Source organism: Mobula hypostoma, chromosome 9, assembly GCF_963921235.1.
Source record: "Mobula hypostoma chromosome 9, sMobHyp1.1, whole genome shotgun sequence".
NCBI lineage: Eukaryota > Metazoa > Chordata > Chondrichthyes > Myliobatiformes > Myliobatidae > Mobula > Mobula hypostoma.
This window is the reverse complement of record NC_086105.1, coordinates 26,258,497-26,282,836: the sequence shown is the minus strand read 5'-3', so window position 1 is coordinate 26,282,836 and position 24,340 is coordinate 26,258,497. Positions and strand designations below refer to the sequence as shown.

At 39.5% G+C, this 24,340-nt stretch overlaps 1 protein-coding gene across 2 annotated transcripts in view; it reads left to right on the top strand.

Annotated features, from left to right (window-relative positions):
- The window catches only part of si:dkey-97m3.1 (fatty acyl-CoA reductase 1), a 175,186-nt gene that overhangs the window by 58,112 nt on the left and 92,734 nt on the right, over positions 1 to 24,340 (top strand). For both annotated transcript variants that reach the window (XM_063057912.1, XM_063057911.1), the window contains one exon: positions 6,582 to 6,805. In XM_063057912.1, the coding sequence (XP_062913982.1) occupies positions 6,617 to 6,805 (189 nt within the window). In that variant the 5' untranslated portion in view covers positions 6,582 to 6,616. The remainder of the gene's footprint in view (positions 1 to 6,581; positions 6,806 to 24,340) is intronic.

Genomic DNA, 24,340 nt, shown 5'->3' with positions numbered 1-24,340 from the left:
TGTAAATCCCAGTTCTGTGTTCTGAAAAAGAAGTTGAAAACTGAAACATTAATTATTTCTCTTCAACCATTTCCTGGTTTTGTTCTTTTTTCCCTCTCCCTGGATTCCCATTTCCCAGAGCTGGGCTTACTCCTTACAGATAGAAAAACTGTTCTCTAAATATAGAGCCTGTACTTTACCACAGTAAATAATTAAGTGATTAAACTGGTCACAATGATCAAATTCACAAGGATTGAGCAGGTACTTATTAGAATCACTTAGAAGGTTGTAATTAGAACGTGCAACAACACAACACAGGGATGGGAATTTTGGTCCACAAAATTCTGTTACGTTACCCAGATTTTCATTGGTTTGTCTCCTTCCACTGGAATAGAGCAATGGGTTGCTTTTCAGTACAAAAAAATGTTCAGGAAACCCTGGTTTGGGGATGTATACTCATTGCACCTGCGGTGGAGTTTCTCTGCGGCATATTTAAAATGGTTGTTCCAGAAAGTAGATTTCACTGGAATCGTAAACTCAGGTGACAGGCTATTCATCTTTGATTAAATAATGTTTGGAATTTATTTGGGAGGAATAGTGAGTAAAGAAATATATTTGTTATATTTTAAGAAATATATGTATTATATTTGGAGAATATTTGAAGATCAAAGCTACTTGTCCATAGCTAATATATAGTTTATGACGGATGATGCTATGATGAATCCTCTGAAATTTGTTTGGGTATGGAAGCACATGATTTCATTTACAGTATAAGAATAAAGCAAAAGGAAAGCAGTTAATACAGTCATTGAACAGTAATATTGTGCAAAGGACAACAGCTTGGAGAAACTTGTCAATTCCCTTCTGCAATGGCAGCACCTGCTAATCTATAACAGTAACAGATGAATAACTGTAAAGTTCTATAAAGATAAGCTGTGAGTGTTCTTAATTTTAAATTGTTCCCTGGATAAATGGATGATCTTTGTTACATTGCATCACATAGGAAGAGGCCAATTGCTACACAGGTACTAAACAGATGTTACAACCTAATCTGTGCAATATAGTGCACTTAAACTTTATGGTAGCTGGAAACATATTAATAGCGGTCCTATATGCACTGTCATCATTTTTTTACATACTTGAAAAAACTTTTACTATCCACTTTGATATTGTTTGCTAGCTTGCTTTCATATTTCATCTTTTTCCTCCTAATTATTGTAGTTGCTCTTTGTAGGGTTTTGAAAGCTTCCCAATAGTGTCTTCTCACTAATTGTTGCTTTGTTGTATGCCCTCTCTTTTGCTTTTACATTAGCTGTGACTTCCCTTCTCAGCCACGGTTGTACTATTTTGCCATTTGTGTATTTCTTTGTTTTTGGAATATGCCTATCCTGCACCTTCCTAATTTTTTCTAGAATCTTACGCCATTCTACTTTACTGTCATCCCTGCCAGCATCTCCTTCCAATTTATTTTGGCTAACTCCTCTCTCATACCACTGTAACTTCCTTTACTCCTCTGAAATGCTGCTATGTCAGACTTTACTTTCTGCCAATCAAATTTCTAGTTGAACTCAATCATATTGTGATCGCTGTCTCCTAAGGGTTCTTCTACCTTAAGCTCACTAACCATCTCCTGTTCATTACATGACACCCAATCCAGTATAGCTGATCCCCTAGTAGGCTCAATGACAAACTGCTCTTAAAAAGCCATCTTGTAGGCATTCAACCAATATCTACCAAGACATCTGGCTGCTCTCCCTACCCCTCCAAAATGCTTTCACACAATCCGAGACGTCCCCAGCACCTGGGAGACATCGTACCATTTGGGTGTCCCATTCATGTCCACAGAACCTCTTGTCTATTCCCCTGACTATTACTGTTACTACTTTAAGAATTCTTCTGTTTGCTGTTTAGAAAATGCTTGTTAAACATTCTTTAGTAGATGAGGGTTGTTAAACAGTATCTCATCTTCATTTGATGTTCTTAAGTTTTCAAGACTTTCTTATGCACAGTATAATTCTAGATTTTAATGGATCATGATTAAAATGTAAATACCCAGATGAAGTTAGGTCCAAAAGTTGATGACAAAGGGATTGATGCTGTTTTACTGATGCAGTCACATGCCCCCACTCACCACCACAACAAGGTCTAAAGTAATTAACATTTCAATAGTCTTTCAGATTACAAAAGATAACTCATAATTTGTTGGGAAGCCCTTGGTCCTGATCGTGTAGCTATATTGACTGGGATTTGTCAGCCTGTCCCTCCTCATGCTTCCCACCCCCCCCCCCCGCCCTACTCATCCTCAAAGCTTTCCTCTTTCCATTTTCTCAGCTGTAAAAGGATTAAGTGAGCATGCCAACAGACACTGACATTTGGGGTTTAAATGATACGCTGTTATGGGGCTTTTATCCTGACATAGAAGCTCGGTGTATACGAGAAGCACTAAATTCAAGTCAAGTAAGATAATCCACTAATGTTCAATATTTTTTTATTCTTGCTCAAATTTAAGTTGTTCTGGCTGTTTAAAATATTTCAGTTTGGCCTCATTTCATTGAAGGTCATTTTGCACAGGGTGTTACTGAGGGATTGAAGTAATGCATACATACGCATTAGTAGCTCAATGCGCTACATTGTGGTGTTATGCATTGTCCCCTCTCTTTCTGAAATTCAATCCATTGAAGTTCTTGAAATAAACTTCTGAGGCAGGGTTCAACACGTTACAGCTATAGAACGTATTTCACACCAACTAGTGGGGTTACATTTCTGTTCAACGGTGTTCAGCTTGTGCGATGAGGGACAGTTGTAATGGCCTGTTGGTTACTGGGCAGTATTTCTTCACCTAAAAGGATATTAGGAACTATATGCTTATCGTGAATTTACAGGCCTCTGTTTTCTTTAGTAGATTTAGTGCACAGTATCTAGTTTCCCTTGTATTTCTCATTTGAAATAAGTCATTGTGGAATTAAGGAACTGCACCTAGGAGCCAACAGTGCAATCATTCCACTGATACCAATAAACAAATGGCTAGGTCTCACATTAGCTGTTCTTTAGTCTTGTCAATGAGACTGCCAGCAGAGATACATCTGTTCAAAGAATGTAAGGCATTGTCTAAGAATTGCACACTGATGTGACCAATTATGTCAGTGTTAGACAGACAGTGGGCTGTTTCCACATATGGCACGATACCACTTTAAACTGATATAATAAGTTTTCCATGTTTAAAGTTGGGTATCATTTGAAATTACTTAAATTTGTATTTTCTCTTACTCTCATAATTTACCAATCCCAGCCTCCTTCCATTGTTTCTATCGAAGATTCCTTCATCTAACTTCAGCTCATCATCTAACTCTAGCTGTCTCTTTATTACAGATATTCCTATAGGCTTGTCAGGTATATATTCTTACACAGTTGTTAAAGTTGGCTTAATGAATATTTCTCATCTATTGTATGTTTTTCTAAATTCTGGACATACAAGAGAAAGCTAATCTGATCCTCTTGCCTCTATTTTAGGAACTTTTCCCTTCTAACCATGTGCCTCTTAATCTCATTTGACAGTTCCTCAAACTATTAAAATGTTATCTTAAACTAGAGACATGTGATCTTGTATTCTGTCCCTTACATTATTTGGGGGTTTTCTTCTGTTTCATTGATGTCTGCAAATAGCAAGAATTTCAGGTGGTATACTGTCTACATTCTCTGATACTAAATGGAACCATTGAACCATTCTCATTGAGATGGCTGTATTACATGATTACTCTTAACACAGCAACCTGGATTCTGTGGTGGTAGAGTGACCTTGAACAGTCCGCAGTGTTGCCTGGTGTGATGTTTTTCTTTCCTCGGCTTTGGTTAATTTCAGGTGCTATCTCTAGGGGAGGTTTGGCATTTAGCAACAGTAATATCTTCAGACATGCTGAGTAGTAAATCATATTGAAGAATCCTCATACACAAAGCCTGGAGAAATCGTCCTGATTTTAACAGAAATTTTGAACAACTTTCAGAGGGTAAAGTTAGATTGAACACAGTTACTGGCTACTTTATTAGGAACACCTGCTCATTAATGCAAATAACTAATCAGCCAATCATGTGGCAGCAACTCAAAGCATAAAAATATGCAGACATAATTGAGGTTCAGTTGTTGTTCAGACCAAACATCAGAATGAGGAAGAAAGATAATCTAAGTGACTTTGACTGTGAAATGATTCTTGGTGCCAGGCAGGGTGGTTTGATTATCTCAGAAATTGCTGATGATCTGGGATTTTCATGGACAAATCTCTATAGTTTACAGAGAATGGTGGTGGGGGGGGGGGGGAAATAACATCCTGTAAGCAGTAGTTCTGTTGCCAAAAATGCCTTGTTAATGAGAGGTCAGAGGAGAATGGCCAGACTGGTTCAAGCTGATAGGAATGGAACAGTAACTTGGATTACCACACATTACGGCAGTGGTGTGCAGATAAACGTTCTTGAGTACACAACATAACCCTGGGAATATCGTCCAGTCTATCACAGATAGAGGCCTCCCCACCATTGAGCACATCTATAAGGACAACTGTCCAAGGAAAGCAGCATCCGCCATCATGGATCCCCTTCATCTAGACCATGCTTCTCACTGCTGCCATCACGAAGGAGGTACAGAAGCCTCCAGACGCTCAGCACCAGGTTCAAGAACAGTTATTACCCCTCAACCATCGGGCTGTTGAACCAGAAAGGATAACTTCACTCACCCCAACACTGAACTTGATTCCACAACCTATGGACTCGCATTCAAGGACTGTACAACTCGTGTTCTCAATATTTATTATTATTATAATTATTACTTTTTTCTTTTTCGTATTTGCACAGTTTATTGTCTTTTGCATATTGGGTGTTTGTCCCTTTGGAATTTTTCATTGATTCTATTGTTTCTTTGTGTATACACACAAGAAAGTGAATCTCAGGGTAGTATGTGGCAACATATATGTACTTTGAAAATAAATTTACTTTCACTTTGAACACATCAAACCTTGAAGTGGATGGGATACAACAGCAGAAGACACGCCAGGTTCCTCTCCTGTATTTAAATAATGTGTCCTCTGAGTGTATATTTAATGTTCTCATATGATCAAGTAAGATAATTGATGATAGTAATTTATGTATTTTACTACATATATGGAAATCCCCAGCTTAGTGATTACTGCTAACCTCTAATTATAATTCTGAATTTTTTTGAAATTCTACTGCTTTACCCAAAAATCCCAATAAGGCAATTTAATCTTGGCAGCTGAAGTTTTATTCAGTGACAATATAGTGCACTAAGCTATAAACAGATATTAAAAACTGCCTTAAATAGCTTTTAAAGATTAAAGTTTGACAACTGAACTCTAATCTTTGGCATAGCAAGCAAATGTTGTAAATGTTAGCATAAATTTCCTGATTTTGGTCTTTTTGTGGTAGTGTGGGGAAAATGTAGATACTTGCCCCCTATTTTTAATGTAGTTAGAATTGTAGATTGGTGTCCTTTGTTATTACTTGCACTGGTATCCTCACTAACAGTAAGAATAGATAATTGGAGTATTTTAGGATGTCACAGATTTTAGGGGAAGACTTCAAACTGTCAGAAACTTAATTTAAAAATAAAAATCAAAATCATAATATTGTTCCTCCAGAGCTGAAGTAAAAGGTAAATCTTAAGAGATGATTTCCAACTGAATAAACCTCTTTGTCAAAGTTTCAATGGTACTGAGTATAGCAGTCTGTGATATCCTATGTAGCTCTGCAATTCACTTATTTTCTTGTTCACTAGGTTAGTTTGTATAGGTGAATTATTTTTATTCATGATATATTTCCCGCTGAGGTCCTCAATAGATTCATGAAGATTATAAGACTTTATTTTGGGAATACTTAATGGCAACTCCATAGTTGTCACTTATGGTATATTTTAAAGATATTGGTTAAAGATGACCAAGAATAAAGTCCAGTGACAGGTTCTAAGGGACAGACCATTTAGAGCTGACTATTCCAGTTCTGTGTATCAAATCAGAACAAGTTCAATATCAAAATCTGTGGTTGGACGCTTGTACAAAAATTTATCTCAAACTAGTCTCCTCCTTACCATCTTTAGTTGTTTTGCCTGTGAAGCTAACTGCCCATTACACCACTGGCGTTCAGAGCAGCAGTGAAGGTCCTCCACTTCCATCTGTCCTTGGCCATTCAGATGTAGAAGGACTGCTGTTTCTGTAACACTTTAGTTTTATCAGTCTGCGTTGTTAGCCCTGAGCTGAAGCCCTGATCCTGGTGGACCTCTACCCTTTGACGTGTTTGGTATGAGTGACACTACCAAGAGCCGAGGCATAACAAGACCCTGACTCCAGATAACGTAGCTCTCAGGGTCATTGAGACATTTAAGCCTGCAAGCCAGGAGACTTGCCTGTGAAAGCCTGGCCAGTTTTTCTAAAGAATATCAACATATCTTGGAGGGAGAAATTAAATTAATATTTAGGTGAAAGAACATGTAGTTACATGCCAAGTGTTCATATGGCACAAAAAAGGGCTAAAGACTGGCAAATAAAAGTAAATGTTCTTTGTATATAGTTCATATAAATCTTATTTTTTTCCCAATCAAGGAAGACCACAAGAGGGGGAAGAAAGGCCATTCACGATGTCATCAATCGCTGCATATTATGCAGGAAAAAATGTACTCATCACAGGAGCCACAGGGTTCATGGGCAAAGTACTTGTGGAGAAACTGCTGCGATCCTGCCCTAAGGTGAATGCCATCTACATTCTGGTGAGGCCGAAGGCTGGACAGTCAATGCAGGAAAGAGTCATGGATATGATGAAATGCAAGGTATGGTGATGCAAACAAAAAGACTCTCAGGAAAGCAACTCGACGTTAGTATTTTAGAGCTTGTACTGTTTCTTGATTCCATATGCCATATTACCCTGACTGCCACCACAAATGTACTAATAGTGTGGTAATAGGCATTGTGGTTATTATCACTGCAGTATTTTGTTCCTTTTAAATATGAAAGCTGTTGCCTTTCTGATTTTTCTATATGATCAGCACTTTGGAAGCAGAGTGTTAAAGCTGACTTTCAAGAGACCAGGGGTGCCCAGAAACTCCCAGAGGCATCATGCCATCGCCAAGAGTTGATGAGCATGTGAGAAGGGGAAAAAAAAGGATTTGTACAAGTCCCTTTTTTTGTCCTGAACCCTGTATACATTTGACAAATGCAATCTTGAGAGCACAACAGGGCCATCAGTCGCTCGTGCTCCTCTCCGTGTGACAGTGGATGAGGAATGATTGATGGTCCTGGGCTGCCGGGGTCAAAGGGCGTGCTTTCATGGTGTATCTCTCCAAGCATCTGAGAAAATGTTGGGACGCAATAGATGTTGCTTAGTGCCTCTAGGATACTTCTGATTTGTAGCATTTGTAATTTTTCCACTCCAGAAAGCATCAGTTTTATTCCATAGAGATGATACCGCAGGCACTAAAATCCGCAGCAAAAAAATAAACTGCTGGAAGAACTCAGTCGTTATTCCATTTCTTGCAGAAAAGAACAGTGATATATTACCAAATTTCCCTGATACCTATTTGCATATCAAAATAAATAGTATTTAGCCATAAAATGCCTATAAGAATTGCTGATAGGCTGAAGTGAGGGCATTTCTTTCCTGTTCATGTGTTTTCATCCACTCATTCAGACCTTCTGCCCTTTGCTAAGCAACCTGGGGGGGTGGGGGGGAAATTGTCATGAAGGTTGAAAAGAGGAGGAAAGCATTATCGGGTGAAGCCAGTGAGTTTTAAAACCTGATGGGTATGGGAAGACTTTGGCTATGAGTTTTCTCTGACGTTATACTGCTCTCCTCTGTATCTTTGTTGGATCTATGCTGAAAGTGCTGCCCTCGTATGTAAATAACGTTTTTGCCATCCCCTGCTGCAACCATCTGACTACATTACAAATTTGAGTGGCAGGAAGCAATTCAGGGCCGAGGAGTTCTGCAACTATGAGAAAAATAAATTGGAGAAAGATTTAGTTTGATTTTAGCCAATGGCATTATAGGATGTGTAGGATGGGGAATTTGCAATTTAATAGGAAAATAAAGGCATAAAGTTCAGAAGTTGTAAAACAAAGACTAGAGTAGAAAATAATTTGTTTGTCAGCAAGATTTTTCTTTTATCTTGATCAGGAATGTGAGTAATTTTTATGAGCCTGCCCAAGTACAGGGAGGGTATTGAAGGCTCATTTGGAATAAAAATACCAAGGGTAGTTGGTATCTGGAGTGAGCTGCCAGAGGAGGAGGTGGTGGCGGGAACAGTAAGAATATTTCGAGGCATCTTGGCAGCTACTTGAATGAGCAGGGAATAGAGGCATATGAAATTAATGCAGGCATATGGAATTAGGTTGGACAGGCATACTCATTGGGCCAAAGGGCCTGTTGCCTTGTTTTACAACTTAGACTCTTATTGTCTGAGATGTATAAAGTTTTCAAGTATTTAAAAAAATATTTTCAAGTACTATCCTAGAATTCAATCAGCCATAATATGACATATCTTCTGCTCACTTCTGGACACTTGTACATATTCAGAACATTTCACAATCTGGTCATTGTAATCCTTTCCATGGTTGTCACTCTGATCTGAAAATTATTAATTTCTCTTGAAGATCTAAGTGGGATGAATCCTGATTAAACATAAGGCTAAACACTGCAGGACAATATTTCAATTCTTAAACAGAATTTTAGAACACGGTGATCAGGGCAAAATATTTACTCTGGGTCTCACTGATGCTCCTGTTGAAAGTGAGTCCCAAGTTACATTGATTTTCCAGTCTGCATAATTAGTTTTATTTCCTTTCTCTCCCTCTCTGCTCCCCAGGTTTCAACTCAAGAATTTGCATATTGTTGCCTATAATATCTGCAAGGACGCAGCAGATTCAAACAGTTTTGAACCATTTGTTTCTCCATTTTATAATGGCTTATTAATGTTATGTATATGGTCATTTTTCTAGTGTAGAGTATTCCTGGGTTTAGTTGCACAGGTCATGAAATATTATTGAACCCTTGCAGTTCCAGATCATAGTTGGTATGTTAATACACAAGCAGCTCAACTTAGCCAGTTTCTGGTGCAAAATAGTAACTGTAATTGCCTACGATATTTTGAGGTTTTCGTAGCATTGGTATCTTTGCTACAGTGTGGTTTAAAGAGTGACTTCCTGATCAGATGTTGGAAATGCTAAGGAAATGGTCAGGTTCAGTGGAAAGACAGTTAACGTTTCAGATCAGGGGCACGTCTCCCTTGTCGCCTGTGGATTTCCAAGTTGAGTATGTTTAATCTCAGAGACCCTGCCTTCTCTGAATCACCTGATTTTAAGTGAGCGAACCCTACTTGGAATTGGTGGTAGTGGGGTGGAGGGGGGCACAGAAGAATATATAAAGCAATCAGTAGTTGTATTTGATAAACTATTCAGTTACATGAAATTATTTAATGGTTTTGCACCCAATGTAACTTTATGAATACTAGAATTCTTTTTGCATTATTAACCACATTCTTATCTACTGCTACTTGGTCCTCAATGGCATTTTTTTTGTGCTTTCTGCTGAAGGTAGCTTAGTTAATTAAACTAATTTGCATTTATGGTCTTTACAAATATAGTAGATAATGTCTTTACATTTGTCAGTTATTTTTAAAGTCTTAATAAAGACTGTTTGAGTGATAAAAATGGAAATAGTGTTATAGATGTCAGTTCAGAGTTCTATTAGTATGTTTCCTTCATGAATATAAATGAGTTCTTTCTTTCTAGGGAGGGACCTGTAATTGAAATGAGTGTAGACACTCAAGTTAAAAAATCTGTAGGATATGTTGACTTGGGGCTAATTGTGATGAATAAAACATGATTATGTCAAAATTCTACATGCTTGTTTTCTCTTACTTTGATAATATTGCCCTGAAAGTTGATGATTTCATTACAAATCATTCAATGGATTCATAGAGGCAAACCAGTCATTATGGTGTACCTTGATTTCAGAGGCTCTGAAACAGTTCTTCTGAAGGGGAGAAAGTTGCTTCAGAGGGGGAAGTGCCAGAATCAAATTAAGTGCAATTAAAACAAAATTATCCTGTTCAGGGCAGTTAGTCAATCATCCCAACCTCTGAACATTGCAGGAGTTCATTAGGGTAGAATCCTAGGCTTAACCATCAGCACCATCAATAACTTTCCTTCCATCACAAGGTCAGAAGAGGTAATGTTTCCAAATGATTACACAATGTTCAATTTCATTTGCAGACAAGGCAGTCTATTCCTGCCTACAGCAAAATCTGAACAGTGGCTGTGTATAGGCTGTTTATGTAGTAAACAGCTTTCATAAAATATTACAGGAGTGCCAGTAGACAATATTCATCTCCACAAGTATCTAACCACCACCATTGATATTCATTGGCATATCATTACTAAATTCTCCACTGACAATGTCCTGGGGGATAGCATTGACCTGAAACTGGAAAGAACCAACCACAAAGCAATGACAATAAGATTAGTTAAGAATTGAGTATCCTGTGCAAAGTGATTCCTACACCGCAGATACTACAAAGTACATATCAGAGATACCTGGATGTGTGTAATTCCAACAATGCTGAATACCACCAAAATACTGGCATAATCTAGGACAAAGGAGTCTGCTTTAGAAGTCTCCTACACTTAGTTCAAAAACTTTATTCCTTTGCCCACCAGCACCACCATGGCTGCACAAAACTCACTGTAGTTACTAAATAGATCAGTGGTTCTCAATGTGGGCCATATGCCCCCTCCCCAGATTTCATAGTGGCCATAAGTTTTAAAAAAAACAGGTGTTTCTTAATGGGCTATGACACGTTTACAGTAGCAAAGAGTGAGTGTGTTTGTTTGTTTGTGTGTGTGCGCGCGCTATCATTATCTCTGCCTCTTGCGTCACCATGCACAAATCATTCTCCACACCTTGCAGGGCAGCCCGCTGAGCCCTGTTCCACATCCACCCCCAAATTGCAAACTGCTGATTCGGTGGGGCTGTCTACACCAAAGTCAATCAGTGAGTGTGCAGCAGGAGGCTGGTTCTGTTTGCTTCCAAAATATAATACTCACAAAATGTGATTTGTAGGCTGCCATAACTGCAGTGAAATCCTTTGCCAGAAACTGCTAAACTGCAAAGAGGCAAGAAAGCGTGAAGTCAACCACTGCATCACCATCTACCACTACAAACTCCATTAAATCCCTGATACTTATCATATACAGGTATGAGTCGCTTAATGTCCACGATACGTTCTGTGAAATCGGACGTTATGCGACTTGGATGTTGTGCGAACACCATATTATATACTTAGCAAACCTATATGGAGTACTGTAGTGTACCTGTATTGACTAAATAGCCAGGAACTTACACTAACACTGTATACTGTACACTATAATACATACACTACAATTTTTAAAATTTCGTTTTAAACTTTTTTTTCACTTTTTAAACTTTTAAATCATTCCTCAGAAACTGATTGGAAAGTTGAGCCTACTGGGCCTGAACACCTCCCTCTGCAACTGGTTCCTGGACTTCCTGACTGGGAGACCTCAGTCAGTCCGGATTGGAAGCAGCATCTCCAACGCCATCACACTGAGCACAGGGCCCCCCCAGGACTGTGTGCTCAGTCCACTGCTGTTCACTCTGCTGACCCACAACTGTGTTGCAACACACAGCTCGAACCATATCATCAAGTTCGCCGATGACACAACCGTGGTGGGTCTCATCAGCAAGAACGATGAGTCAGCATACAGGGAGGAGGTGCAGCAGCTAACGGACTGGTGCAGAGCCAACAACCTGTATCTGAATGTGAACAAAACAAAAGAGATGGTTATTGACTTCAGGAGGACACGGAGCGACCACTCTCCACTGAACATCAACGACTGTTCCGTAGAGATCGTTAAGAGCACCAAATTTCTTGGTGTCTACCTGGCAGAGAATCTCACCTCATCCCTCAGCACCAGCTCCATAGCAAAGAAAGCCCAGCACTGTCTCTACTTTCTGCGAAGGCTGAGAAAAGTCCATCTCCCACCCCCCATCCTCACCACATTCTACAGAGGTTGTATTGAGAGCATCCTGAGCAGCTGCATCACGGTCTGGTTCGGAAATTGCACCATCTTGTATCGTAAGATCCTGCAGCTGATAGTGAAATCAGCTGAGAAGATCATCGGGGTTTCTCTTCCCGCCATCACAGACAATTACACCACACGCTGCATCTGCAAAGCAAACAGCATTATGAAGGACCCCACGCACCCCTCATGTAAATTCTTCTCCCTCCTGCCATCTGGAAAAAGGCACCGATGCATTGGGGCTCTTAACGACCAGACTATATAACAGTTTCTTCCCCCAAGCCATCAGACTTCTCAGTACCCAGAGCCCGGACTGACACCAACCTACTTTCCTCTGCCTACTGTCTTGTTTATTATTTATCGTAGTGCCTGTACTGTTTTGTGTACTTTATGCAGTCCTGGATAGGTCTGTAGTCTAGTGTAGTTTTTGTGTTTTTTCTTACATAGTTTAGTGTAGTTTTTGTATTGTTTCATGTAGCACCATGATCCTGGAAAATGTTGTCTCATTTTTACTATGTTCTGTCCCAGCAATTATGGTTGAAATGACAATAAAAAGTGACGACTTGACTTGATGTAAACACTTCCTTAGTCTATATCACACACAATTTATCGATATCATAGTCTGGTCCTGCTTTTTCTTTAAGCATTTCAAATAAGATCTGTGCTTTAGCAGTGATCATCAATGTGCTGAGAAGGATTTTCTTTTGTGTTTGGTCCTCAATCCATGTCAGTAGCAATTGCCCATATCTGATATAGGTCCCTCTCGCATTTTTGTGAGCCTTGTAGTTTTCAGTGAAGCTGATCCTTTAACAGCTTCGAGAATTTCTTCTTTGTTTTTCAGGATCGCCGTGATTGTCAAGTGTGACATGCCTAAATCCCGAGCAATAGAATTCACTGGTTTTCCACCTTCATGTTGTTTAACAACCTTTTGTTTCACTTCCAAATCAATACTTTTCCTTTGCCGCTTGCTGCTGCTATCACTAGGAGTGGTTTTGCTGTGTTTGGAAGCCATGATGCACTTTACGGTAATATTTTCGAAAGAAAATTAAGCAGAGATAACGCTACTGCACTCAAGAGACACGCAATACATGAGATTGGTTACATCCGCGACGTCAAGTTCTCCGATCGAGACTATGGACGTATATGCGATCGGACGTTGTCCGAATGGAAGTTAAGCAGCACACACCTGTATTGAAAAGAGGTCCAATTTGCTTTTCTTGATAGTATTGTAGCATTTCTAAATGATAAGCAGCTTGGAGAACAAATTGTTGCTGCTAAGTCTGACATTTTACCTGTCAGATGTATTTGAGGAACTGAATTTATTAAGCAGTAGCAAGGAAAAAAAAGAACTGCAATCTCATATCATGCAGGGAGGCTTTTGCCACTTTCCTTGGAAAACTCAAAGCTTTTCTGCAGCAGTACTGAATGTTGCGAATTTATTCAGCTTTACTGGCCACTCTTAAAATAGAATTGCAAGATGATCTGGTTGTATATCTTGATCATTTGAAACAACTGCAGCCTGGTATGGAATTTTCGTTCAGAGACCTGCTGCAGATACATACTGCAGATTGGGTGGTGGATCCATTTGGGGTGAATGTGAGTAGCGTTGTCACCACATTGCAAGAATGTCTTATTGAGCTGCAGAGAAATGTAACAGATCAAGCAAACTTTCTTAATAACTAGTGATATTCAAAATAAGTTTCTACAGCTCTAGGAGAAAGCAAAGTGTTTTTTAATTGGAATTTGCACCCCTTATCTAGTTGAATGTGGTTTTAATCAAGCTCTTCACTGGCTATCAAAAGCTTGTAACCGTCCTGATGTTGCGAAAAGAGGTTATCTTTGATGATCTTTAACTAAATTGCAACCAGATATTCAAAACTAGTTTGCATCAGTCACAAGGATCTCAGTAAATACCCAGAGTAATCATATTAAGCGCATTTTCGTTGCTTGTCAGAAAAATACAATGTGTTATAAGCTTTGAAATAGTTTTACTTTTCATATGCACCTGTAACATATTTAACATAATACCTATAATCTGTTAAAACATAAATATTGATGGTATATTAGAATAATTAGTGCAATCAATCAAAAAAATCTTAAGCAACTAATGGAGACTATGGAGAGTAGGGGCCACAGAGGTAAATGGAAGTCTCAAGTGGGCTACGAGCAGAAAAGTTTGAGAACCACTGCAACAGATTACTCGGGCAATATCTCCTAAACCCACAATATTTGCCAACAAAAAGCGCAAGGGGAAGTGCAGCCTTGGAATTCTGCCCTCAAAATTGCCTTCCATGTTGATTTGGAAGTTGTTTCCTTCATTGTTCTTGGGTCTAAATCCTGGAGCCATCTAATATTGTGGAAGTACCTTCATTCGAGGAATAGCAGTAATCCAAGAAGATGGCTCATGGCTACTATTTTGTGGGCAATTAAAAGTGAACAATAAATATTGATCTTGTATTATGCCTATCTCCCATTAAATAAAACCCAGTATTCTAATCCATTATTCTCTCCACCATTTCTGTGAATATAATGTGCCATCCATGAAAGGTGGTCCTTCCATGACGTTAACAATTTTTATCTTTTTTTTTCTATATTGTCTGTTTTTTAAACATTTTCCAACCATAGCCATTCCTTTCCTGAGAGTTTTGACTTGGGTTATAATTCTGCTACCATTTTAAGAGGATCACAACTTTGTGGTTTGGAGGTCTGTGTGCTTCAATGACCCATCTCCACCTACCTGCCTTTTTCTAAAACCCTTAATTCTCCTACTATGCAAAAGTCTATCTAACCTTGTCTTAAATAGTTACCGAGGTAGCCTCCACTGCTTCATTGGCAGAGAGTTCCACAGATTCACCACTCTCTGGTGAATCCTAATCTCCATCCTAAATCCACTCCCCCAAATCTTAAGGCTATGTCCCCTAGTTCTAGTCTCATCTACCAGTGGGAACAACCTTCCTGCCTCTATCTTATCTATCCTTTTCATAATTTATATGCTTCTATAAGATCTCCTCTCATTCTTCTGAATTCCAGCGAGTACAATCCTAGGCAACTCAATCCCTCCTCATAGTCTAACCCCGTCATCTCTGGAATCAACTTGGTGAAGCTCCTCTGCATCGCCTCCAGGACCAGTAGGTAATAGGCAGTAAGTAAGTTAATCATACCAGGGTGACAGTGCAAAGTCTGCTGTTTGCATTACCATCCCTCAAACTATTCAACTCAACAAAACCAGTGATCTACATTAGCACTTAACCATTGCAAACTGTATTTAACAGTTGAGCTATCAGAGCAATAAGAACACACTTGAAATTTTATATTGTCTTTTGTAACTTAAGAATGTCCAGATTGTTTTACAGCCACTGTTTGTTGGAACCATAAAGGTGAGGAAGTGTAGCCAGAAGTTACTGGATTAGTAAATAAGAGAAGTGAGTTCAAATCCCGCAATTGTAGATTGTGAATTTCATTTTCGTGTAAAACATGGATCCCCTCATGAGTCACTCCTCTGGGAGAAAGGTTAGAAACTAGAAACTTAAAAAAAAAAGGCGTGAGGCTACTGCATTCCTTTGACATGCCCTTTGTGCTATCAGATCTTGTTGGATCGTTGTCCGCAATGTGGTTAGTTTCTTACCTAATGGAACAGTGCTTTTTCTTTCAAAACATTTAAAGTATTATTCTTCAATAAGCTGATGGAGATATACAGAAACTTGGCAGGCTTGCTCTGATTCTACTTGATTCAGTTCTTAAAACATAGCCTGAGAGTTCAGATCAGGGAATAAAGACGTTAATCTCTATTTTGTTACGTAGAAGAGCGTGTTGAAGCAAGTTGTTCTTTCCGATAACTGTCAATACAGTTAAATTCTAATAGAGAGAAACTAGACAAGTCTTTACACAATGGCAGGTATCCAAGGCTCACTTCTGGGCGTCTGCATTTTATTGGCGTCTGCAGGAACTTGGCTGTGGTTTCCCAAGAAATGATCCAGTAATCTGTTGTCACAGTACCTAATATTCAAACACAGTGAACAACAGCTGCTTCTTGAATATTCAAAGTCATGCCAGGTTTGTTATTAATCAAACTAATTAAAGTATCTTTGTCGTGGGATTGTTATTGTAACAAGAATATATCTAAGTACTAAATTCATGCAAATTGAGTCTGATTTGGATGAGAAAAGGTAATTTAATGGACTCGTCCATGATACAGGTGACCCTGCTTTCACATTTGAGGCTGTGGTGAACACCTCAGTGTTTCATGATTTGTTTTCTAATGTCAAGATTTGCTTTTTGATGTGTTGGGTGTATGTTTTTACTGCTGACGATGCATTCTACATCCTTTGCACAGAGAGTAGTATCTGAGGAACTTCAGAGCTGGTGTCTGCTGTGGTCAAATTGAATGAAATCACATGAAGAAACATGGTTACCGATTCCTCATGCCAGTGCAGTTCTGATAGGTGAACATCAGTTAGGTCTGGATGTTCAGGGAAAGAAAAGTGATACTTGGTAAAAAGCAGCTGCAATTTGTTGTGCAGAGTTAAATAAGGAATGGAAATGAGGAAAAGATCAGTGGTAAATTAAGATTTATCAGGGCCCTGGGAACACACCAAATTGAAGTCCCTACAAAGCCCACCATGGGCAGGCAGTCAAAGGGCCATTGCATTATACATGATGCTTGAGTGACTTGGGTGAAACTGTCTCACGTAATCATGAAGTTATTTTAAAAACAGAGGAAAAAATGTAGGAGCTTTTGTTTCTGTAAACTGGTAATTTTGAAATAATCTCAGTTGCTATTACAATCAGAGGTAATATCTAAACAGAATACTTCAAGTCATGTGAGGGAAATGTTTCTCTCCTCCCCCGCCCCCAAGTGCTTGATGTTCACATTTCACTCCAGGGCAAATATATATGCCTGTGTCCTATTCCAACAAATCTGGAAAGGAGGATATGATGGGTGGTAATCCAATGTATCTTGCAGGCTATTATGCTTCCACCAGCTCCTTAAAATAGATCTTTGAAATAGTAAATGGTGCCAGAGAGAGACTTGTCTGTACCTGTGCAATTGTTATACACCCACAGATCCTTGCCCACCAGTACTGCACCCCACTATATAGTGGTAGGTCTATATCTATCAGTGCAGTATCAGTGTTATACAACAGTGGTCCCCAAGCTCCGGGCCGCGGACCGATACATTGCCGCGAAGAATGCAGTGGTTCAGTGGTAGTCGGAATGCACCCAGCACATCTTTCAGAAAAAAGCCAAAATAAACAAGCTAATTAATTGGGTGTCGCCTGATACGTAAATGTTGGCATCTACACATTTACGTGCCGGGCGGCACCTAATTAATTAGCTTGTGAGCAATAATTGGAGGACATGATGGAACACTCTGGCAGAGGATTGGGTCTGCCTATTCTTCATTGCTTGCTTTCTTTCATCATCTCCTTCGTTTCCTATTTTGCCCACTCTCTCCTCCATTCTCACACACATTCTTCTCCCCAAATCTCCTCTTTTTCATTTTAACTTGTACTAAGATGGACATTCCTTGGCCAGTGCTGGCCATCCCTCTGGGTAAGACTTGCTTTGATGCTTATTGGTCTGTATTGGTCTCAGATCTTGTAACATCCGAGTGTATGTGCCTTGTGGTAGCAAGACGTGCATTGCTCAATATTTCACTATTGCTGCTTAACAATCAGTGTTCGTGGAGCAGTCAGAACAAGAACTTGAAGGAACTGCTGAAGACCATCAAGCTTTAGATCTATTCAATTGCATGGTGTATAAAGATGTGTTGTGGAAGAGGATTGTTATGTTTATGTCTGCATCTCTATTACCTGACACCATTGACGTGAACTGTGTTTCTGTGATGAGGATTTTTTGTCTTTGAAGGATGAATGGGTGTGTTAGCTTGTTTAGCCTCATCCATTGCCAACAACTGGTCTCAAATTCTAGATTAGTTTCTCCTGCAAGAAAAGGTTATGTCAGTAAACATATAAGTTACAATTGCATACATGAGGTCATTGGGCCTTTTCCATGTGTTGGTACTTACTAGCTCTGAAACCTTTTCCTTATATGATGAATTTTCTCCCTTTTAAAGAGGATTATCTCCTCTTTTGCTGATTTAAGGGATTTGCAAGGCAGCATTTCACAATTTTGGTGCTATTGTTATCCTTGGCAGCCATTGCTTTGTTCCTCACCATCTGTAGCCAGAGTTCACCTCCCTTATGATTGTGCATTTCCATGAGTTGAGGTCAGTTCTTTTCCCCCATTCCTTTTGTTAGCACATTCCCACACAGATGTACAATTGAATGATGGTGTCACAGGGAGCACAGTGCAAAGTATGATAAAGCTCCAAAAACAGTTTTGTATGCTGGCAGGAATCTAACATTCAATAGAGATGGTAGACCAAGTTCCTTTGAACCGTGGAAGATGGGAGTGATTGAATTTCCTGGCCAGCACATCTGAAATCATTCTGCTTTTTGTCATTTTCACAAGCTAAACACAAGAAGTGAATGATTACTCATTGTTGTCTGATTTTTGCCAGAGGCTACCTTTTGCTTTCTATAGTGGTATATTTTAATTCCCTTTGCACAGAATCACTTGGTGTAATTAGTTAAAGAATGTGATTGAGCAAAGACATAATTAATTGATTCCGCAGGGGTGTGAGTACTGGGGGAGCTGTAGCAGAGAGTGTCATCTCATGAAACAGGTGGGCTAATTCACTTGTGCTGTCCAAATTGCAGCCTGCTCAGGATGGCTCAATTGCGCCTCTTAGCAATGTCAACCCAGTTTTCAATTTGTAATTTATATTGGTGCATACTTCAAAAGGGACCTATTGTTTTTCAATAAAGCCATATTTTCCTGTTAACTGACTCAATTGTAATTTAATTGATTAGGCATTGAAGATTTTAAGACTGAAATGGTACAATGAACATAGAACATAGAAAAACGTACAGGAGAGAGATTACTAGATTTGATATTTCTTGGGATAATATTCTAAATGATTGAACTTTGATCTTTAAAATAGCTTCCTTCAACATGTTCAGTGATGACGCTTTGCTTTCCCTCATACTGTATTTACTGATTCTACTATCTCTCTACTTTTACTCCTCAAAGTTGCTGGACTATAACCTATTCATCAGTGTGTATTCCTTTAGTCGTGCTTTGAGGCACAGTAGATGATTATAGTGTGCATTGTCACAGTTTTTAACTTTCATTCCTTGCCTCCTTTTGGGCAGTAAAACCTTTTCCTCCCCATCTCCAACTCGTGATTATACTCTTAGTCAGTTGATCTTAAGAATTACATTGTCAGGTTCTTGCTACAGATTGGGTCTCTCAGCATCTAGCATTTGTTTGATTACTCTTTCCTTGTCTTTAATTGTAATTTCATGATATCAGTAACAATAATAGCTTAAGACTAATTAATGCCCGTTGCTCTTCTGGGAATTTGACATTTACTCTAGCACCAGATGACGTCAGTTTGATCTCTTCTGGACCACGATACATAGTTGTATTCAGTTCCTATGAAGCTGCATGTTCTGTCTTTATTTGTTATATATTACTGTTACAGTTTTTCATGTCCATAATTGTATATTTTGCCTATGAAAGCTCATCAGTTAATAGTAGGAATTGTTGACACGGAATGGTTAAGTGGTATAGGCAGAAAGTGTAACTGAGTGTATGATTTTGAATATCAATACAGCACCTTTTTACTTCCAGGTGAAATCAGTTATGATTTCATATAGACAATTAAATTAATTAATATTATAAATATAAGGGGCAGGGGCATAAACTGGTGTTGTTCTCCTGATACAGTTTAGAAAGTCTGGTTTTGTATTGGAATAACTTTGGCAGAGTTAAGTTGAAAAACATTTTTTTCTTGTTTCCATGGTATCTGTTGGCTATGACTTCTTTAGTGGAAGTTTAATCTTTTATTACCCTGTTTGATGACAATGAAACCACCCAAGTTTTCCTTAGCACTGAAAAATCTTTATAAAACCTCTGTAGCCTTTTAGATTAGAATGCACATACAGTATGACTTGGAGATTTCATCACCATGTTACAGCACCATGTATGAAAAATTTTTGCAAGGTTGACAACAGAGCTTCAAATTTATTCAAATCTAGAGATAGACATACTTTATTGATCCTGAGGGAAATTGAGTTTCGTTACAGCTGCACCAACTAAGAATAGAGCATAAATATAGAAATACAAAAACCACAAACAATCAAACAACAATATGCAAACTATGCCAGATGGAAATAAGTCCAGGACCAGCCTATTGGCTCAGGGTGTCTGACCCTCCACGGGAGGAGCTGCAAAGTTCGATGGCCACAGGCAGGAACAACCTCCGATGACACGCAGTGTTGGTGTTGTATCTCGGTGGAATATGGCCGAAGTCCAACAGCAAAAAGTTCAATATCCGGGCTACAAACACGTTCCTCAATTGTAATATGACCAGGATTGCACCATCCGTTGTTAACCAGAACAGCAAGCTCCCAACTCCTTTACGCTTACCGCTCTCAGTGCACTTCTGGTCAGCCTGAGCGGTCTGGAAGCCCTCCATGGAAAAGTTTTGGTCGGGTATGTCCATGTGCAGTCCAAGTGGAGAACTCCTCTTCTCCATAAGTCTGTGTTGTCTCAACCCGGTCCTCTTTCCTCGCCTTTTTGATCCCTCTCTGCATCCTCTGTGTGTTTTCCTCCAGATTTCAGCCGGGGTGTCCGCCGCTCTGTTCGCTAAACCAGCCGGCATAAGCGCAATCAGCTGGTCCCTGGAATAAACAATGCGACCATACTGCTGGCCCGCTAATGAGACGTGTCCGAATGTAACTATTTCCAGTGCTAAAAACCCAAATAAAACTCTCTCCACCAGCATGTTAGAGAGGGTGCAGCTTCAACGTGTTATCGTGGGAAAAAAAATACAACAAATAACGTAGGTTAAAAAAGTAAGAAGAAAAAAGTAAGGAAACTAGTCGGAGCAGCTGTAACAGGCTGCATGCACGACCGGCACATTATGCGCACATCTATTGGGGGTTGTTTAATGAAGCTTTTTTTTTGCATTGCTGATACCAACACAACTGATAGAATGATATCTAATGATGTACGCAATTTAAATTCAAATCAAGTTACATTTTGGAAAGCTCATGAAAGGATGATTATGTAGTCCTTTATTCTAGTTAAACATTTGTATCCATTATCTTTGTATATGAAAACTCATTTGACAGTTTTAATACATTAAAGTTCCAACACAAATCCTCCCCTGATGATTCTGAGAAAGAATGGCTGTTGTTTTGACCTTATTACTCTGGGGTATATGAGAAGACTTTTGAAGAATCATAGTACACTTATGACACAGGAAGTCTATTTAGCTCACTGTTCTAGCCTAATCCTACCTTCCAGAGCTGGGTGCCTAGCCCAACAGGTCAAAACTTTGCCATTATATGAATGTTATGAAGGTTTCTGCCTCTACCACCGTCTCAGGCAGTGAATCCCAGTTGTCTATGAATCTCAAAGGTTAAACAAAGTCCTTATCACCCCTTTAATCCACATATCGCTTTAAATCTATCCCTCCTGTTTTTTGACTTTTCCCTGTGGTAACTGAATCCTCATAATTTTCCTTAGGCTGCTCAGTTTGTGCAGCTGAAGTAATGAGAGCAAGTCAGATCTGGCAGGATTTGCAGGCCATTACTTCCTACAAAGCAAAACCCAACGTCGTGAATGGCTGTGATGCTTCACTTCCAGATGAGTTTGACACCTTTTATGTGGCTTTGAAAAGGAGAATAAAACCTGTGAAAATCCCTGAAACATTTGATGACTCTGTGATCTCTATCTTGGAGGCCAATGACACAACATCTTTCGAGAGGGTGAACCCTTGCAAGAGTAGTGATGGTATACCTGGTAGGGCTCCTGAAAACCTGTGCAAACCAACTGGCGAGAGTGTTCAAGGACATCTTCAATCTCTCACTGCTGCAGCTGGAGTTTCCTATCTGCTTCAAAAGTGCAACAATCATACCAGTGCCCGAGAAGAGCAGGCTAAACTACCCCAATGACTATTGCCAGGTGGCATTCACATCTACTGTCATGAAGTGCTTTGAGGTTGGTCCTGGCTAGAATCAGCTCCTGCCTAAGCTTGAATTTGCTCTATGCCACAATGGGTCTACAGCATATGCAATCTCACTGGCTCTCCATTCGGCCTTGGATCACCTGGACACACCATAGCTTTATTTATAAATGTCTTTATTGACATATCCTGCACTCTGTTGTGATCCTTGCACAAAGACTCCAAGGTTTTTCCTTCTGATGGTCAATGTCATATCAATTATACTCTATTCCTTTGCCTCCTTGTACCGTGCCATATGCATTACATCCCGTTTCTCTGAACTAAATTTCGTATGTTCTATTTGGATTCTGTTAGCTAGTTTGCCTTGGGTCCCATGTGCTTTAACTTTTTGAACTGGTCTACCATTCAGGATCTTAAAGGCCACGTGCAGACAATGCCTACTGCCCTGTCTTTATCAATATTCTTAGGTACCCCCACACAAAAAAAAAGCTCAATTCATGAGATAATATTCCTTTGCTCTTTTACTTGTGCCAGTAACTCTGATAGGTTAGCATGTATGTAATTCTCCTGGAATGTGAAATTACTTGAGGAAATATTATACTCTGAGTACAAATATGTTGTCCTTGGATGAACTAAGATACTGTCTGTGACCAGGGTGTAGATCTGTTCAGCATATATTTACTGAAACTAGTTGTTCACTTGATTATTATCTGAATGGTCATGACTTTTTGAGGTAGTTTATTCAACATTTTTGGTACTAATGGATTCTCATATGAAACTAGCTTTCTACATTAAGCGGTGCAAGCCACAGGTGGCCCAGTACTTTGGAGAATGCAGGGAAGCACAGGTATAACCCACCAAAGACAAGAATCTAGAGATCCCAGCAATCGAAAGGCTCTCCTTTTATTTTCTCTTATTTGGGGAAATGAATGTTATTGACGTAGTTTGCCGTTATTTTCCCATGCTAAACTGTATTGGAGCATGTATTCATGAGAAGTTGCCAGCAGTTTCATGCTGAAGCTAACCTATAGTGTCGTTTGGGAGACGGTCACAAGATTTTGACTTGGAGAAGTTGAGAACACACTGATACAAGTGGATGTTGGCATCTATTGCACTTCTTTCTCCAAGGAATACAAGTTGCTTGTTTGTGGGAAATTTTGGAGCCTCCATGAGTTTGTGTCCTGGCTGGTGCTGGGGTGTTTGGTGGTGTTGCAGATGTAATCATCACCAGGCACCTGGCTCATTCATGCAGTAGTTGAAAAGCAATGAGTTGATGGGAAAAGTATCATTTACTAAAGATATGAGCTTCTGAACTAGTCTTGCAGCCACAGTGTTAACATAGCTGGCCCATTTGAGGGTCTGGTGAGTGGTGTTGGGAGATCCTGCTCAAAATGCCATTGAATGCCAAGGGTTGTGGTTAGGCATTCACAGTTGAAAATGGGTATTGTCAATCGTGTGAATGTTGTTAGCCCATGCTTGGCTGTTGCCAAGGTCTTATTGCATGCAACCATGAACTGCTTAATTTATAGAGAAACTGTAAATAAAATTGAACATTGTGCAGTAGTCTGAAAATATTCCCTTTTTTTTTTACCTTGATGCTACAAGGAAATTCATTGATGAAGCATCTAAATATGGTTGGGGTAGAGGGCACTACCCTGAAGAACTTCTGAAGTGATGCCTTCAGGCTGGTGCTAGCAACCACCTGAGTTTTGGCTCGTGTCTGGAGTGTTTTCCCCTTTATGCCCATTTTCATCATTTTACCAGGTTCTTTGCAACCTTCAGTTAAACTGCAGCTCTTTGACTTGTGTTTAGACTCAAGACTGTGATGAACTGTGGAGCTAAACGGTCATGGCAATCAAAACTGTACATTTGTAATGCTGACATTACAAGCATCAGAAAACATCCCCTTAATCACAAGGTCAAAAATGCAAAGATTGCTGATGAAGTGATATAGTGTTACATGATCAGTTTTTAATGTGGTCAGAGTACTGTGTGATCAAAACTCTAGCAGCATCTTGAAATTGATAACAATAAACAGCCCAGCATCCCTTACACCACCACCCATTTGCCCTGTTCAAGCCCCAGGACTTGAGCATGTTGAAGACTGGAGTCCTAGGCAATATGTGCATCAGATGCATTTCAATCATCCTGTTCCCATGGCTCCCATCATCCGCCTTCCAGTTTAACTGGGATCTGCAGTCCCCTAGCAGTAAAACAGCCTTATACAGGC